Consider the following 18,324-nt stretch of genomic DNA (forward strand, 5'->3'; position numbering starts at 1 on the left):
GTCTATGGCAGTATGGCAGTATGGTCTATGTTTGTATTGTAGTATGGTCTATGGTAGTATGGTAGTATGGTCTATGGTTGTATGGTAGTATGGTCTATGGTAGTATGGTAGTACGGTCTATGGTAGTATGGTAGTATGGTAGTATGGTAGTATGGTCTATGGTAGTATGGTAGTATGGTCTATGGTAGTATGGTCTATGGTAGTCCCCCTGTTATTTTGCCATTGTAGCTACACCAACAAGAACATCATGTGAACCTCACCAATAGCAGGCCAACTATCTGTAGTAGGGATGTAGAAGTCCCTTTACCTGCACTAAGGGGCCATTTCTGAGAAGTCAGGAAGAACATGTTTTTAAAAAACAACCGCTGAAAAGCTACATTGTTATGTTCTAACCCTATATATTTAATTCCAATATATTTAATTCCAACATTTTAACCCTGACCTTGACCACACAACATGAATCATCTCACTGCCCAAATAGCATCGTCAGTAAATGTACAGCTATTGAGTGAATTGTCATCTCACCAACATGGACATGTTCATTTTAAATTGTATGTCTCTTTACATTCGATAAAACAATTTAATGACACATTATCAAGTAGCAGGCCTCATGTTAGACACCACTGAACTATACCAACATGCCAAATATACAAAATACTTCACGACTCTGTGACATAGAGAAGTACCAATAGATCTAAATGATGATCTAAGGTCAGTTTATATGATTTCCCTCCTAATGATACAGCTTAGAATATGGAGAGGGTAAGCTGATCCTAGAACTGTGCCTAGAGACAGTAAGCTGAATCCTAAATGAAACCCTGTTCCCTATTTTAGTGCACAATTTTATATATTTTAACCCCCTTTTTCTCCCCAATTTTGTGGTATCCAATTGTTTGTAGTTACTGTCTTGTCTCATCACTACAACTGCCGTACGGACTCGGGAGAGGCGAAGGTCAAGAGCCATGCGTCCTCCGAAACACAACCCAAGCCACACTGCTTTTTAACACAGCGCACATCCAACCCAGAAGCCAGCCGCACCAATGTGTCGGAGGAAACACCGTATACCTAGCCAGCGTGCACTGCGCCCAGCCCACCACAGGAGTCACTAGTGCGTGATGTGAGGTTATCCCCAAACCCTCCCTCGGACGACGCTAGGCCAATTGTGTGTTGCCCCATGGGCCTCCCGGTTGCGGCCGGCTGCGACAGACTCTGGGCTCCAACCCAGAGTCTCTGTTGGCACAGCCTTAGACCACTGCGCCACCCGGGATGCCCCTTAGTGCACAATTTTTGACCGGGACCCATAGGAACTAGGGTGCCATTTGGAACATAGTCACAGTTTCCACCTCATACCAGAGGTTCATGGTGTGTACAGTAGCCATTTTGGATCTGTGCCCTCATCACTTCTGAACAGTAGCATGTCTGGATGGGAGGAGTCTGTGGGGCCATAGAACAGGGGGCCGAGTTCAGTGCGATGCCACACAACAGAATGTTCAGATAGATATGTATCAAGTAGAACAGTCACATAGAATAGGGATTAGGGCAGTGGTTCCCAAACTTGGGGGTCAGGACTCCATGTGGCATCCCTTAAAATTGAAATGGGATTCCCTGAGAAAATCTGTAATCTCATCAAACAAATGAACACCCTTTCCCTCTTCAAATGGGAATAGAACCTATTATGGTCAACTAACAGCCTTTTACACTATTAGAATACGCTTTCGTGATATTATTATGTGTTGGGCCAGGCTGCTGGACCTAACATTGTGTGTATATCAACCATAGAGATGGAAAGAGGTCTCATCTTCGTATCTGTGCCATTATGGAAACTGTGATAGCATGGGCAGCGCCATTGAGGCTATCTCCATTGAAAATAGTAAGTGTTCTACTTTTGTGTTTGATAAAACTGTCAAGCTTATAGTAGTGATTTATCCTCACCTGTGGTGCTGGAGTCCTGAACCAAATGTTGTGTGTCATTCATTCATTGTGGCCACTAAATGATGACATAGAATAACAGCCATTAACAAACCAGAGGCAACCCAATTTGAAGATGCTCCCTCCAAACCCTTAGGAATCCCCATCCAGTTGACTACTTTAAAATGGTAGAAGCCCTCAATGACAATGTCCATGCTAAAATGGGTTATATCCGAGTTGATTCCTCTCAATATCTCTATGATATGAACCCACAGCGTTAACTAAGGGATAAAGCATTTCTAAATGGTGTTACTCTCCATTTTCTAGGGTCAATTTGGTGGTCATGTGCATTTTAGGTGTCCCCAACCAATTGTGTTTTTTTGTTTGTTTCTTTGCGTTGTTTGTAACTCTTTTTTAAAATTATTTTGTACATAATGTTATTTTTGTAAATAACAGCTGGTGCACGATATCTTAGGAAGTCTTGAGCTATTGCTCGCCTGAGGTAGAGTATCTCATGATAAGCTGTAGACCACACTATGTACCTAGAGAGTTTTCATCTTTATTTCTCATAGCTGTTTATATACCACCAGAGACTGAGGCTGGCACTAAGACCCCATTGAATGAGCTGTATTCCGCCAAAAGCAAACAAGAAAACGTTCACCCAGAGGCGGCACTCCTAGCAGCCGGGGACTTTAACGCAGGGAAACTTACATCCGTTTTACCAAATTTCAGCATGTTAAATGTGCAACCAGAGGGAAAAAATCTCTGGACCACCTTTTCTCCACTCACAAAGAGACGCATACAAAGCTCTCCCTCGCCCTCCATTTGGCAAATCAGACCATGATTCTATCCTCCTGATCCCTGCAAAAATGGAAGCAGGAAGCACCTGTGTCTCTGTCAATAAAAAAGTGGTCAGATGAAGCAGATGCTAAGCTAAAGGACTGTTTTGCTAGCACAGACTGGAATGTGTTCCGGGATTCCTCCGATGGCATTGAGGAGTACATCACATCAGTCATCGGCTTCATCAATAAGTGCATCGATGACGTCATCCCCACAGTGACCGTACGTACATACCCCAACCAGAAGCAATGGATTACAGGCAACATCCGCATTGAGCTAAAGGCTAGAGCTGCCGCTTTCAAGGAGCGGGACTCTCACCTGGAAGCTTATAAGAAATCCCGCTCTGCCCTCTGACGAACCATCAAACAGCCAAGCGTCAATACAGGACTAAGAACGAACCGACCTATACTCGCTCTGACGCTCGTCGGATGTGGCAGGGCTTACAAACCATTACAGGCTACAAAGGGAAGCACAGCCGAGAGCTGCCCAATGACACGAGCCTACCAGATGAGCTAAACTACTTCTATGCTCGCTTCGAGGCAAATAACAATGAAACATGCATGAGAGCACCAGCTGTTCCGGAAGAGTGTGTGATCACGCTCTACGCAGCCGATGTGGGTAAGACCTTTAAACAGGTCAACATTCACAAGCCCGCAGGGCCAGACGGATTACCAGGACATGTACTGTGACCATGCGCTGACCAACTGGCAAGTGTCTTCACTGACATTTTAAAACTCTCCCTGTCCAAGTCCTTAATAACAAGATGTATTAAGCAGACCACCATAGTCCCTGTGTCCAAGAACACTAAGGTAACCTGTCTAAATGACTACCGACCCGTAGCACTCACGTCTGTTGCCATGAAGTGCTTTGAAAGGCTGGTTATGGCTCACATCAACACCATTATCCCAGAAACCCTAGATCCACTCCAATTTGCCTACCGCCCCACCAGATCAACAGATGATGCAATCTCTATTGCACTCCACACTGCCCTTTCCCACCTTGACAAAAGGAACACCTATGTGAGAATGCTATTCATTGACTACAGCTCGACATTCAAAGCCATAGTGCCCTCAGAACTCAATCAATAAGCTAAGGACCCTGGGATTTAACACCTCCCTCTGCAACTGGATTCTGGACTTCCTGATGGGCCGCCCCCAGGTGGTAAGGGTAGGTAACAACACATCCACCACGCTGATCCTCAACACAGGGGCCCCTCAGGGGGTGTGTGCTCAGTCGCCTCCTGTTCACTCACGACTGCATGGCCAGGCACAACTCCAGCACCATCATTAAGTTTTCCGTTGACACAACAGTGGTAGGCCTGATCATCGACAACGACGAGACAGCCTACAGGGAGGAGGTCAGAGACCTGGCCGTGGGGTGCCAGGAAAACAACCTCTCCCTCAACGTGATCAAGACAGAGGAGATGATTGTGGACTACATGAAAAAGAGGACCGAGTACGCCCCCATTTTCATTGACGGGGCTGCAGTGGAGAAGGTTGAGAGCTTCAAGTTCCTTGGTGTCCACATCACCAACAAACTAACATGGTCCAAGCACACCAAGACAGTCGTGAAGAGGGCACGACAAAACCTATTCCCCTTCAGGAAACCGAAAATATTTGGTATCAGATCCTCAAAAGGTTCTACAGCTGCACCATCGAGAGCATCCTGACTGTTTGCATCACTGCCTGGTTTGGCAACTGCTTGGCCTCCGACCGCAAGGCACCACCGAGGGTAGTGCAAACAGCCCAGTACATCACTGGGGCCAAGCTTCCTGCCATCCAGGACCTCTATACCAGGCGGTGTAAGAGGAAGGCCCTAAAAACATTCAAAGACTCCAGCCACCCTAGTAATAGACTGTTCTCTCTGCTACTGCATGGTAAGCGGTACCGGAGCGTCAAGTCTAGGTCCAAGAGGCTTCTAAACAGCCCAAAGCCATAAGACTCCTGAACATCTAATCAAATGGCTACCTAGACTATTTGCAATGCCCCCCCCCCCTCTTTCACACCGCTGCTACTCTCTGTAGTTATCATCTATGCATTGTCACTTTAATAACTCTACCTACATGTACATATTACCTCAACTAACCACTGCCCCCACACATTGACTCTGTATCGGTACCCCCCCTGTGTATAGTCTCGCTATTGTTATTTTACTGTTGCTCTTTAATTACTTGTTACTTTTATTTCTAAATCTTATCCATATTTTTTAAACTGCATTGTTGGTTCGGGCTTGTAAGTAAGCATTTCACTGTAAGTTCTAAATCATATCAAATCACATCAAATGTATTTATATAGCCCTTCGTACATCAGCTGATATCTCAAAGTGCTGTACAGAAACCCAGCCTAAAACCCCAAACAGCAAGCAATGCAGGTGTAGAAGCACGGTGGCTCGAAAAACTCCCTAGAAAGGCCAAAACCTAGGAAGAAACTAGAGAGGAAACAGGCTATGTGGGGTGGCCAGTCAACTTAAAGGCTGAGACCGATTTTGCATCTCTTATATGGGTAGGCAGACCGTTCCATAAAAATGGAGCTCTATAGGAGAAAGCCCTGCCTCCAGCTGTTTGCTTAGAAATTCTAGGGACAATTAGGAGGCCTGCGTCTTGTGACCGTAGCGTACGTGTAGGTATGTACGGCAGGACCAAATCAGAGAGACAGGTAGGAGCAAGCCCATGTAATGCTTTGTAGGTTTGCAGTAAAACCTTGAAATCAGCCCTTGCCTTAACAGGAAGCCAGTGTAGGGAGGCTAGCACTGGAGTAATATGATCAAATGTTTTGGTTCTAGTCAGGATTCTAGCAGCCGTATTTATCACTAACTGAAGGTCTACACTTGTTGCATTCGGCGCATGTGACTAATAAAATACAATTTGATTTGATTTGATTAAGGAATCACAACAGCTCTATGAAAGGCATTTTCACCTGCAACATCTAAGTAGCACGTTCAGATAGAAATATATCATGTAGAATATACATGCTACTCATTCATATAGGAATCATGTCAGTTACAAGACATTTCTATCTGCACCATTTGGAAAGAAATAGGCTCGAAGCTCGGCTCTCTCCTCTCGACCACTATTAAAATCTTGACATTTCAGTCATCAATTTGTGGCCTGCATCAACATGATTTAAAAATAGCCTCTCTGGTATGTAAATGTGGAATTCCTACCTTAATGTTCTTAGTCTAAAATCTGCAACCTCACTGTTCAAATAATATTGTTGCACATGCAATATACCAAATATGAAGTTTGTATGTAAACAGTCGGCCACCAGCCTGCCATAACCTCCTCAAATGTTCTAGCTCAGAGGTCAAGGGTTAAATGAGGTCATCAGGAACTGTGTGTGTGTGGGGGGGGGGTCACCATGACAACCATGTGAACTCACCAGTACTATGGGCTTGGATAAACAGAACATCATGTATTGGCCTAACATCTCTAGTATAGCCTAGCCTACTGCTGTAACCTACTACAATTTTAGCTCACTTTAAAAAAATATATGGCTGTGACTTGACATTTTGCTTCTATAGAATAGGCTATATAACTAGAGTTAGTATATTATGCTATATCAATCCTAACATCTAATTTGATTGAAGTCATTGTGATAGGAAAGGCAGCTATTTCATAACATTATCTCTACATTTAACTGAAGTCACACTATTTGACACTAATTTCTAGTTTCCATCATTTTCCTAAATGTTTTCCTCTAAAAGCACACTGTGGTCTGACCACAGCACAGGAGAGGTACATTACATTTTACATTCTTGTCATTCTCTACCTACAGCCAGGTCATTGTTAACGCTCTACCTACAGTCCGGCCATTGTTAATGCTATACGATGGCACTGCTGACCTATACGAATATAACGGCATTCGGCCCAACACTGGCCCCCCCATTCACTCTGAACGGACCGCGAACATCACTGTCCCACCATGCATTCAACCGGTACTATATTATCTGCTGAGTCAACAAGGCGCACACCCGACCGCATAGGAAACAAATAAAGGGAGAGGGGGAGAGGGGGGGGACTCGTGTATTGCTCACACGGCCGCGCGCACCATAGGACACATTTACGCACGGATACACAGAGGGGTGCCAACATAGAAACACGCGCAAGGGCGTGTTAACTTTACCCCCAACTCACTTACACCTCACTCACACAGACATGATGAAACGCGCACACGCACGCACGTTGTCGCCAGTGGAGACACGCGGGCCACCGTGGACTGCGGTATAAAACAGAAGAGCCAGATTCTCACAAAACTCTATGTAAAAGGATTGGCGCGTGAGAGAGGTGAGGAGACGAACCAGGTAAGCCCCCAGTCCTATTTGAACCGAATAGCCCATGGTGTTTCAACAGAACGGATTTAGGCCTAGGCTATCCACCAGCGTAACACTCATAATTGGATAAACATTTTGAGAAGTATTTCTTAGCCTATATTTATAAAATATTAAATGTAAAAGTCGGCCTAGTCCAAATAGGGTTCGTTGTTGGTGATGGAATAAACATAGGCTGTTATTAGAAATTGATAACGTTAAGTTATTAGATTTTGTGTTGGCTTATGTTACAGTACGTTTTATAAAATGGTTTTAACCCGTTTTTAACTTTTACATAAAAATAAAAAAAAACATTTGGAAGGATTGTCACAACATCTTTGGGGATATGCTATACTACGCTACCATGACCTTTTATTATTTGTGGATGCTGGCAGTAATGTTAGTTGGTTGTGGCTCCATCAGTTGGTTCCGTCAGAATGGAAATAATATCAGAATGACATCTCGAACATGAGGACATTTCCAGACATCATCATTAACATATTTCATTGATTACTGGGAATGCTTAAATACTATTACAGGATTTTAATACATTGAATTGTAATCTATCCTAGTTTAAATGATGAAACTTCCCTCTCATGCCACCTCTCTCTCTCCCCCCTCTCTCCCCTATCTCCCTCCCCCCTCTCTCTCTCCCTTCCCCCTCTCTCTCTCCCCCCCTCTTTCCCCTCTCTCCCCTCTCTCCCTCCCCCTTCTCTCTCTCCCTCTCTCTCCCCCTCTCTCTCCCCTCTCTCCCTCCCCCCCTCTCTCTCTCTCCCTCCCCCTCTCTCTCTCTCTCTCCCCCCCTCTCTCTCTTCCCCCTCTCTCCCCTCTCTCCCTCCCCCTCTCCCCTCTCTCTCTCCCCCTCTCTCCCTCCCCCTCTCTCTCTCCCTCTCTCTCCCCCTCTCTCTCTCCCTCTCTCTCTCTCCCTCCCCCTCTCTCTATAGACATGAATAGAGCTACTAAAACCCACATGACCTCCCCCATGTTTTTCCCTGGCATGGGTATGGCCCCTTTTTTCAAGGTGATCTCACACACACACACATATTTAAATAATCGATTATATGATTTACACAAACACACTAATATCTATCTATCTGTCGCTGTAGGTGACTGTGTTTGAGCAGGAGCACTTCCAGGGCAAGTGCCAGGAGTTCACCTCTGAGTGCTGCAACATCCAGAACTGTGGTCTGGACAACATCCGTTCTATCAGAGTGGAGAGTGGAGCGTGAGTTTCATACAACCCTGGTTTTCTGTGGAGGCTGTGTGTGTGAGTGGAGGTATCGGTGTGTGTGTGTGTGTGTTGGTGGAGCGTGAGTCTCTTACAACCCTGGTTGTCTGTGGAGGCTGTGTGTGTGTTGGTGGAGCGTGAGTTTCATACAACCCTGGTTGTCTGTGGAGGCTGTGTGTGTGAGTGGAGGTATCGGTGTGTGTGTGTGTGTGTGTTGGTGGAGCGTGAGTCTCTTACAACCCTGGTTGTCTGTGGAGGCTGTGTGTGTGAGTGGAGGTATCGGTGTGTGTGTGTTGGTGAGTGGGGGTATCTGTGTTTGGTGTTTGTCTGTGTGGGTGGGGGTATGATTCTCTGTGCTGTAGCCTGTTGTCATGCATGGTCAACCATTGACCACCAGGGTGGGGTGTTGTCCCTCGTCCTGCTCTTTTCTCATTGTATTTTAATCTGTCCCCTTCTCTCGTTGAATGAAATGCAACATGTCAGTAACTCTCTCCTCCTCTCTGTCATCTTCTATCTCTGAATGTAACTAGTCAGTAACTCTCTCTCCTCCTCTCTGTCCTCTTCTATCTCTGAATGTAACTAGTCAGTAACTCTCTCTCCTCCTCTCTGTCCTCTTCTATCTCTGAATGTAACTAGTCAGGAACTCTCTCTCCTCCCTCTCTGTCCCCTTCTATCTCTGAATGTAACTAGTCATTAACTCTCTCTCCCCTCTCTGTCCTCTTCTATCTCTGAATGTAACATATCAGTAACTCTCTCCTCCCTCTCTCTCCTCCTCTCTGTCGCCTTCTATCTCTGAATGTAACTAGTCAGTAACTCTATCTCCTCCCTCTCTGTCCTCTTCTATCTCTGAATGTAACTAGTCAGTAACTCTCTCTCCTCCCTCTCTGTCCTCTTCTATCTCTGAATGTAACTAGTCAGTAACTCTCTCTCCTCCCTCTCTCTCCTCCCTCTCTGTCCTCTTCTATCTCTGAATGTAACTAGTCAGTAACTCTCTCTCCTCCCTCTCTGTCCTCTTCTATCTCTGAATGTAACTAGTCAGTAACTCTCTCTCCTCCCTCTCTCTCTCCCCTCTCTGTCCTCTTCTATCTCTGAATGTAACATGTCAGTAACTCTCTCTCCTCCCTCTCTCTCTCCCATCTCTGTCCTCTTCTATCTCTGAATGTAACTAGTCAGTAACTCTCTCTCCTCCTTTCTGTCCTCTTCTATCTCTGAATGTAACTAGTCAGTAACTCTCTCTCCCCTCTCTGTCCTCTTCTATCTCTGAATGTAACTAGTCAGTAACTCTCTCTCCCCTCTCTGTCCCCTTCTATCTCTGAATGTAACATGTCAGTAACTCTCTCTCCCCTCTCTGTCCCCTTCTATCTCTGAATGTAACATGTCAGTAACTCTCTCCTCCCTCTCTGTCCTCTTCTATCTCTGAATGTAACATGTCAGTAACTCTCTCTCCTCCTCTCTGTCCCCTTCTATCTCTGAATGTAACTAGTCAGTAACTCTCTCTCCCCTCTCTGTCCTCTTCTATCTCTGAATGTAACTAGTCAGTAACTCTCTCTCCCTCTCTGTCCTCTTCTATCTCTGAATGTAACATATCAGTAACTCTCTCCTCCCTCTCTGTCCTCTTCTATCTCTGAATGTAACATGTCAGTAACTCTCTCCTCCCTCTCTGTCCTCTTCTATCTCTGAATGTAACATGTCAGTAACTCTCTCTCCCCTCTCTGTCCCCTTCTATCTCTGAATGTAACATGTCAGTAACTCTCTCCTCCCTCTCTGTCCTCTTCTATCTCTGAATGTAACATGTCAGTAACTCTCTCTCCTCCTCTCTGTCCCCTTCTATCTCTGAATGTAACTAGTCAGTAACTCTCTCTCCCCCTCTCTGTCCTCTTCTATCTCTGAATGTAACTAGTCAGTAACTCTCTCTCCCCTCTCTGTCCTCTTCTATCTCTGAATGTAACATATCAGTAACTCTCTCCTCCCTCTCTGTCCTCTTCTATCTCTGAATGTAACATGTCAGTAACTCTCTCCTCCCTCTCTGTCCTCTTCTATCTCTGAATGTAACATGTCAGTAACTCTCTCTCCCCTCTCTGTCCTCTTCTATCTCTGAATGTAACTAGTCAGTAACTCTCTCCCCCTCTCTGTCCTCTTCTATCTCTGAATGTAACATATCAGTAACTCTCTCCTCCCTCTCTGTCCCTTTCTATCTCTGAATGTAACATGTCAGTAACTCTCTCCTCCCTCTCTGTCCTCTTCTATCTCTGAATGTAACATGTCAGTAACTCTCTCTCCCCTCTCTGTCCTCTTCTATCTCTGAATGTAACTAGTCAGTAACTCTCTCTCCCCTCTCTGTCCTCTTCTATCTCTGAATGTAACATGTCAGTAACTCTCTCCTCCCTCTCTGTCCTCTTCTATCTCTGAATGTAACATGTCAGTAACTCTCTCTCCCCTCTCTGTCCTCTTCTATCTCTGAATGTAACATGTCAGTAACTCTCTCCTCCCTCTCTGTCCTCTTCTATCTCTGAATGTAACATGTCAGTAACTCTCTCTCCTCCTCTCTGTCCTCTTCTATCTCTGAATGTAACTAGTCAGTAACTCTCTCTCCTCCCTCTCTCTCTCCTCCTCTCTGTCCTCTTCTATCTCTGAATGTAACATGTCAGTAACTCTCTCTCCCCTCTCTGTCCTCTTCTATCTCTGAATGTAACTAGTCAGTAACTCTCTCTCCTCCCTCTCTCTCTCCCCTCTCTGTCCTCTTCTATCTCTGAATGTAACTAGTCAGTAACTCTCTCTCCCCTCTCTGTCCTCTTCTATCTCTGAATGTAACTAGTCAGTAACTCTCTCTCCTCCCTCTCTCTCTCCCCTCTCTGTCCTCTTCTATCTCTGAATGTAACTAGTCAGTAACTCTCTCTCCTCCCTCTCTCTCCTCCCTCTCTGTCCTCTTCTATCTCTGAATGTAACTAGTCAGTAACTCTCTCTCCTCCCTCTCTGTCCTCTTCTATCTCTGAATGTAACTAGTCAGTAACTCTCTCTCCTCCCTCTCTCTCTCCCCTCTCTGTCCTCTTCTATCTCTGAATGTAACATGTCAGTAACTCTCTCTCCTCCCTCTCTCTCTCCCATCTCTGTCCTCTTCTATCTCTGAATGTAACTAGTCAGTAACTCTCTCTCCTCCTTTCTGTCCTCTTCTATCTCTGAATGTAACTAGTCAGTAACTCTCTCTCCCCTCTCTGTCCTCTTCTATCTCTGAATGTAACTAGTCAGTAACTCTCTCTCCCCTCTCTGTCCCCTTCTATCTCTGAATGTAACATGTCAGTAACTCTCTCTCCCCTCTCTGTCCCCTTCTATCTCTGAATGTAACATGTCAGTAACTCTCTCCTCCCTCTCTGTCCTCTTCTATCTCTGAATGTAACATGTCAGTAACTCTCTCTCCTCCTCTCTGTCCCCTTCTATCTCTGAATGTAACTAGTCAGTAACTCTCTCTCCCCTCTCTGTCCTCTTCTATCTCTGAATGTAACTAGTCAGTAACTCTCTCTCCCCTCTCTGTCCTCTTCTATCTCTGAATGTAACATATCAGTAACTCTCTCCTCCCTCTCTGTCCTCTTCTATCTCTGAATGTAACATGTCAGTAACTCTCTCCTCCCTCTCTGTCCTCTTCTATCTCTGAATGTAACATGTCAGTAACTCTCTCTCCCCTCTCTGTCCCCTTCTATCTCTGAATGTAACATGTCAGTAACTCTCTCCTCCCTCTCTGTCCTCTTCTATCTCTGAATGTAACATGTCAGTAACTCTCTCTCCTCCTCTCTGTCCCCTTCTATCTCTGAATGTAACTAGTCAGTAACTCTCTCTCCCCTCTCTGTCCTCTTCTATCTCTGAATGTAACTAGTCAGTAACTCTCTCTCCCCTCTCTGTCCTCTTCTATCTCTGAATGTAACATATCAGTAACTCTCTCCTCCCTCTCTGTCCTCTTCTATCTCTGAATGTAACATGTCAGTAACTCTCTCCTCCCTCTCTGTCCTCTTCTATCTCTGAATGTAACATGTCAGTAACTCTCTCTCCCCTCTCTGTCCTCTTCTATCTCTGAATGTAACTAGTCAGTAACTCTCTCTCCCCTCTCTGTCCTCTTCTATCTCTGAATGTAACATATCAGTAACTCTCTCCTCCCTCTCTGTCCCTTTCTATCTCTGAATGTAACATGTCAGTAACTCTCTCCTCCCTCTCTGTCCTCTTCTATCTCTGAATGTAACATGTCAGTAACTCTCTCTCCCCTCTCTGTCCTCTTCTATCTCTGAATGTAACTAGTCAGTAACTCTCTCTCCCCTCTCTGTCCTCTTCTATCTCTGAATGTAACATGTCAGTAACTCTCTCCTCCCTCTCTGTCCTCTTCTATCTCTGAATGTAACATGTCAGTAACTCTCTCTCCCCTCTCTGTCCTCTTCTATCTCTGAATGTAACATGTCAGTAACTCTCTCCTCCCTCTCTGTCCTCTTCTATCTCTGAATGTAACATGTCAGTAACTCTCTCTCCCCTCTCTGTCCTCTTCTATCTCTGAATGTAACATGTCAGTAACTCTCTCTCCTCCTCTCTGTCCTCTTCTATCTCTGAATGTAACTAGTCAGTAACTCTCTCTCCTCCCTCTCTCTCTCCTCCTCTCTGTCCTCTTCTATCTCTGAATGTAACATGTCAGTAACTCTCTCTCCCCTCTCTGTCCTCTTCTATCTCTGAATGTAACTAGTCAGTAACTCTCTCTCCTCCCTCTCTCTCTCCCCTCTCTGTCCTCTTCTATCTCTGAATGTAACTAGTCAGTAACTCTCTCTCCCCTCTCTGTCCTCTTCTATCTCTGAATGTAACTAGTCAGTAACTCTCTCTCCTCCCTCTCTCTCTCCCCTCTCTGTCCTCTTCTATCTCTGAATGTAACTAGTCAGTAACTCTCTCTCCCCTCTCTGTCCTCTTCTATCTCTGAATGTAACTAGTCAGTAACTCTCTCTCCTCCTCTCTGTCCCCTTCTATCTCTGAATGTAACATGTCAGTAACTCTCTCTCCCCTCTCTGTCCTCTTCTATCTCTGAATGTAACTAGTCAGTAACTCTCTCTCCTCCCTCTCTCTGTCCTCTTCTATCTCTGAATGTAACATGTCAATAACTCTCTCTCCTCCCTCTCTCTGTCCTCTTCTATCTCTGAATGTAACATGTCAATAACTCTCTCTCCCCTCTCTGTCCTCTTCTATCTCTGAATGTAACTAGTCAGTAACTCTCTCTCCTCCCTCTCTGTCCCTTTCTATCTCTGAATGTAACATGTCAGTAACTCTCTGTCCCCTCTCTGTCCTCTTCTATCTCTGAATGTAACTAGTCAGTAACTCTCTCTCCTCCCTCTCTCTCTCCTCCTCTCTGTCCCCTTCTATCTCTGAATGTAACATGTCAGTAACTCTCTCCTCCCTCTCTGTCCTCTTCTATCTCTGAATGTAACTAGTCAGTAACTCTCTCTCCTCCTCTCTGTCCCCTTCTATCTCTGAATGTAACATGTCAGTAACTCTCTCTCCCCTCTCTGTCCTCTTCTATCTCTGAATGTAACTAGTCAGTAACTCTCTCTCCCCTCTCTCCCCTCTTCTATCTCTGAATGTAACTAGTCAGTAACTCTCTCTCCCCTCTCTGTCCTCTTCTATCTCTGAATGTAACTAGTCAGTAACTCTCTCTCCCCTCTCTGTCCTCTTCTATCTCTGAATGTAACTAGTCAGTAACACTCTCTCCCCTCTCTGTCCTCTTCTATCTCTGAATGTAACTAGTCAGTAACTCTCTCTCCCCTCTCTGTCCTCTTCTATCTCTGAATGTAACTAGTCAGTAACTCTCTCTCCTCCTTTCTGTCCCCTTCTATCTCTGAATGTAACTAGTCAGTAACTCTCTCTCCCCTCTCTGTCCTCTTCTATCTCTGAATGTAACTAGTCAGTAACTCTCTCTCCTCCTTTCTGTCCCCTTCTATCTCTGAATGTAACTAGTCAGTAACTCTCTCTCTCCCCTCTCTGTCCTCTTCTATCTCTGAATGTAACTAGTCAGTAACTCTCTCTCCTCCTTTCTGTCCCCTTCTATCTCTGAATGTAACTAGTCAGTAACTCTCTCTCCCCTCTCTGTCCTCTTCTATCTCTGAATGTAACATGTCAGTAACTCTCTCCTCCCTCTCTGTCCTCTTCTATCTCTGAATGTAACATGTCAGTAACTCTCTCTCCCCTCTCTGTCCTCTTCTATCTCTGAATGTAACATGTCATTAACTCTCTCCTCCTCTCTGTCCTCTTCTATCTCTGAATGTAACATGTCAGTAACTCTCTCTCCTCCCTCTCTCTCCTCCTCTCTGTCCTCTTCTATCTCTGAATGTAACTAGTCAGTAACTCTCTCTCCCTACCCCTGTAGCTGGGTGGGCTTTGAGCATCATGACTTCCAGGGCCAGCAGTACATCCTGGAGAGAGGAGAGTACCCCCACTGGGACGCCTACAGCGGCTCCCTGTCCTACCACGTGGAGCGCCTCATGTCCCTGCGCCCCATCTACTGCGCTGTGAGGACTGTGTGTGTGTGTGTGTGTGTGTGTGTGTGTGTGTGTGTGTGTGTGTGTGTGTGAGTGTGGGAGAGAGAAATACAGTGAGAGATGGATACATAGAGAGCGTGGGAAAGAGTGTCAGTATTCCATGTTAGTGTTTATAGAAGACAGTATTCTATGTTAGTGTTTATAGAAGACAGTATTCTATGTTAGTGTTTATAGAAGACAGTATTCTATGTTAGTGTTTATTGAAGACAGTATTCTATGTTAGTGTTTATAGAAGACAGTATTCTATGTCAGTGTTTATAGAAGACAGAATTCTATGTTAGTGTTTATAGAAGACAGTATTCTATGTCAGTGTTTATAGAAGACAGTATTCTATGTCAGTGTTTATAGAAGACAGTATTCTATGTCAGTGTTTATAGAATACAGTATTCTATGTTAGTGTTTATAGAAGACAGTATTCTATGTCAGTGTTTATAGAAGACAGTATTCTATGTCAGTGTTTATAGAAGACAGTATTCTATGTCAGTGTTTATAGAAGACAGTATTCTATGTTAGTGTTTATAGAAGACAGTATTCTATGTTAGTGTTTATAGAAGACAATGATCAGTATTCTATGTTAGTGTTTATAGAAGACAGTATTCTATGTTAGTGTTTATAGAAGACAGTATTCTATGTTAGTGTTTATAGAAGACAATGGTCAGTATTCTATGTTAGTGTTTATAGAAGACAGTATTCTAAGTTAGTGTTTATAGAAGACAGTATTCTATGTTAGTGTTTATAGAAGACAGTATTCTATGTTAGTGTTTATAGAAGACAGTATTCTATGTTAGTGTTTATAGAAGACAGTATTCTATGTTAGTGTTTATAGAAGACAATGATCAGTATTCTATGTTAGTGTTTATAGAATACAGTATTCTATGTTAGTGTTTATAGAAGACAGTATTCTATGTTAGTGTTTATAGAAGACAGTATTCTATGTTAGTGTTTATAGAAGTCAGAGAGAAGGATAGACTGTATGTACAGTACTGTATGTGTCAGTCTGTATGAGAAAGCAAAAAGGATACTAACTAACTGAGATTGTGTCCTATCCCCTCCCACTCTCTCTCCCCTTCTCTCTTTCTCTCCCTCTATCCTGTCTATCCCTCTATCCTCTCTCCCCCTCTATCCGCTCTCCCCCTCTATCCTCTCTCCCCCTTTATCCTCACTCTCCCTCTATCCTCGCTACACCCTCCCCCTCTATCCTCTCTCTCCCTCTATCCTCTCTCTCCCTCTATCCTCTCTCCCCCTCTATCCTCTCTACCCCTCTATCCTCTCTTCCCCTCTATCCTCTCTCTCCCTCTATCCTCGCTCCACCCTCTCCCTGTATCCTCGCTCCACCCTCCCCCTCTATCCTCTCTCTCCCTCTGTCCTCTCTCTCCCTCTGTCCTCTCTCTCCCTCCCTCCACCCGCTCCCTGTATCCTCGCTCCTCCCTCCCCCTCTATCCTCTCTCTCCCTCCCCCTCGCTCCACCCTCTCCCTCTATCCTCGCTCCAACCTCTCCCTCTATCCTCGCTCCACCCTCTCCCTCTATCCTCGCTCCAACCTCTCCCTCTATCCTCGCTCCACCCTCGCTCCATCCTCTCCCTCTATCCTCGCTCCAACCTCTCCCTCTATCCTCGCTCCACCCTCCCCCTCTATCCTCTCTCCTCCTTCCCCTCCCAGTCCCACCAGAGCAGTCGTATGCAGATCTTTGAGACAGAGAACTTCATGGGCCGCAGCGCTGAGCTGTGTGATGATTACCCCTCCCTGAGAGCCATGGGCTGGTGCATGCCCGAGGTCGGATCCATGCACGTTCAGTGTGGCGCGTAAGTCAACATTAAACACAAGCACACACTCACTAATTAGATACTGTACAAAAACACAATGGCACAAACCTCAGGAGGTTGGTGGTACCTTATTTGTGGGGGGGGGGTGGTAACTGCTGGATCGAAATAAGTGTAATGGTATCAACCACGTGGTTTCTAGGTGTTTGATGCCATTCCATTTGCTCTGATCCAGCTGTTATTATGACCCGTCCTCCCCTCAGCAGCCTCCACTGACACAAACACACTCCAATCTAGCTATAGTGAAACAATTCAAGCAAAACATTGTGTGACAATTCTATTCAATGTCAAGCGAAACTCCACTCCAAGCCAAACATGTCTCTCCCTCCCTCTGCACCCCACCTATCACCCTCCCTCCCTCCCCCTCCGCTTCCTCTCTCCTCTCTCCATCCATCCCTCCCCCTCCGCTTCCTCTCTCCTCTCTCCCTCCATCCCTCCCTTCCCCGCTCCGTCTCTCTCCATCCCTCCCTTCCCTGCTCCGTCTCTCTCCTCTCCCCCCCATCCCCACAGCTTTGTGTGCTACCAGTTCCCCGGCTACAGGGGCCAGCAGTACATCATGGAGTGTGAGAGACACAGTGGAGATTACCAGCACTGGAAGAACTGGGGCTCCCACTGCCAGACCCCCCAGATCCAGTCTATCCGCCGTATCCAGCACTAACCGGGCCCAGAGCGGACCGTACCCCTAACAGAGCCCCAGGCTTCGGCCTAGGGCTGGGTCTACTGGGGCCTTGTCACAGCACCGCCAACACAAACACAGTCGGTCAGAACCATCCCACAGTTTCTACTAACACATCTCAGCTCCGTCACGGACATCCTCAGATACTCTGGTTGATAACACAACAGGGTATTATTCCTACGAGAGGCGGCTCGTATATCAGTGCCGTAACGTCAACAGAGTTCAGTCATCACTGTAACACGTTATAGAGGACCGTTATAGTGTAATAACGGTCTTGCAGGTTGTAGTATATATATCACAGATATATATCAGGGACTTTGGTTCACCAGCACCAATAACAGCAATAGACAGTAGTGGTGTGAGAGGAGGAGGAGGGAGATCATCACTGACCAATAAACTCATGCTCAACTCAAACCTGGGTCCTGTGTTCTTCTTGGCTAGTATGTGTTTGTACACATTCACTATATACCGTGCTATACACTGGGTAGTTTGGATACTGGATGCTGATTGGCTAAAACAGCATTCAGCCGTGTGTATGTGAGACCGTATACCATGACTATGACGTTGCTTCTTTTCCCCTTTATTAAAATGGCTACATCAACAATAGGTTGGCATGACGATGTAGAAAATAAGCGTTTGATGAATTTGAGAAAAAACTAAACGGAAAGAGCACCGTGAAACAAACAAAGTGGCCACTTACCTGCTTCACTGACTGGTGTGTAGAGAAGAGAGTTTGGGAATACAACAAAAACGGAGCTGTACTATATCTCTTCATACACACATCTATATATTGTACTATATTTCTTCATACACACATCTACTATATACTGTACTATATCTCTTCATACACACATCTATATATTGTACTATATTTCTTCATACACACATCTACTATATACTGTACTACTATATACTATATACAGTACTATATGTCTTCATACACACATCTACTATATACTGTACTATGTCTTCATACACACATCTACTATATAC

General features: G+C 45.1%; 1 protein-coding gene across 1 annotated transcript; it reads left to right on the plus strand.

Moving 5' to 3' along the window:
* Positions 1-7,999: 7,999 nt before the first annotated feature.
* Positions 8,000-17,313, plus strand: LOC135532338 (beta-crystallin A1-like). The gene is made up of 5 exons (XM_064959908.1): positions 8,000-8,074; positions 8,160-8,278; positions 14,664-14,805; positions 16,495-16,637; positions 17,166-17,313. Exons 1-5 carry the CDS (start codon positions 8,000-8,002, stop codon positions 17,311-17,313), a joined length of 627 nt encoding a protein of 208 aa, XP_064815980.1.
* The last annotated feature ends 1,011 nt before the right edge of the window (positions 17,314-18,324 follow it).

Source organism: Oncorhynchus masou, unplaced genomic scaffold (assembly GCF_036934945.1).
Source record: "Oncorhynchus masou masou isolate Uvic2021 unplaced genomic scaffold, UVic_Omas_1.1 unplaced_scaffold_1825, whole genome shotgun sequence".
In the NCBI taxonomy this organism is placed as follows: domain Eukaryota; kingdom Metazoa; phylum Chordata; class Actinopteri; order Salmoniformes; family Salmonidae; genus Oncorhynchus; species Oncorhynchus masou.

What these genes read in the sequence shown, in the direction of transcription:
- LOC135532338 (XM_064959908.1), top strand. Translation starts at nt 8,000, where the DNA reads ATGAATAGAGCTACTAAAACCCACATGACCTCCCCCATGTTTTTCCCT. An exon ending in GTATGGCCCCTTTTTTCAAG is followed by an intron (nt 8,075 to 8,159) that starts GTGATCTCACAC and finishes CTGTCGCTGTAG; the next exon opens with GTGACTGTGTTTGAGCAGGA. An exon ending in ATCAGAGTGGAGAGTGGAGC is followed by an intron (nt 8,279 to 14,663) that starts GTGAGTTTCATA and finishes CTACCCCTGTAG; the next exon opens with CTGGGTGGGCTTTGAGCATC.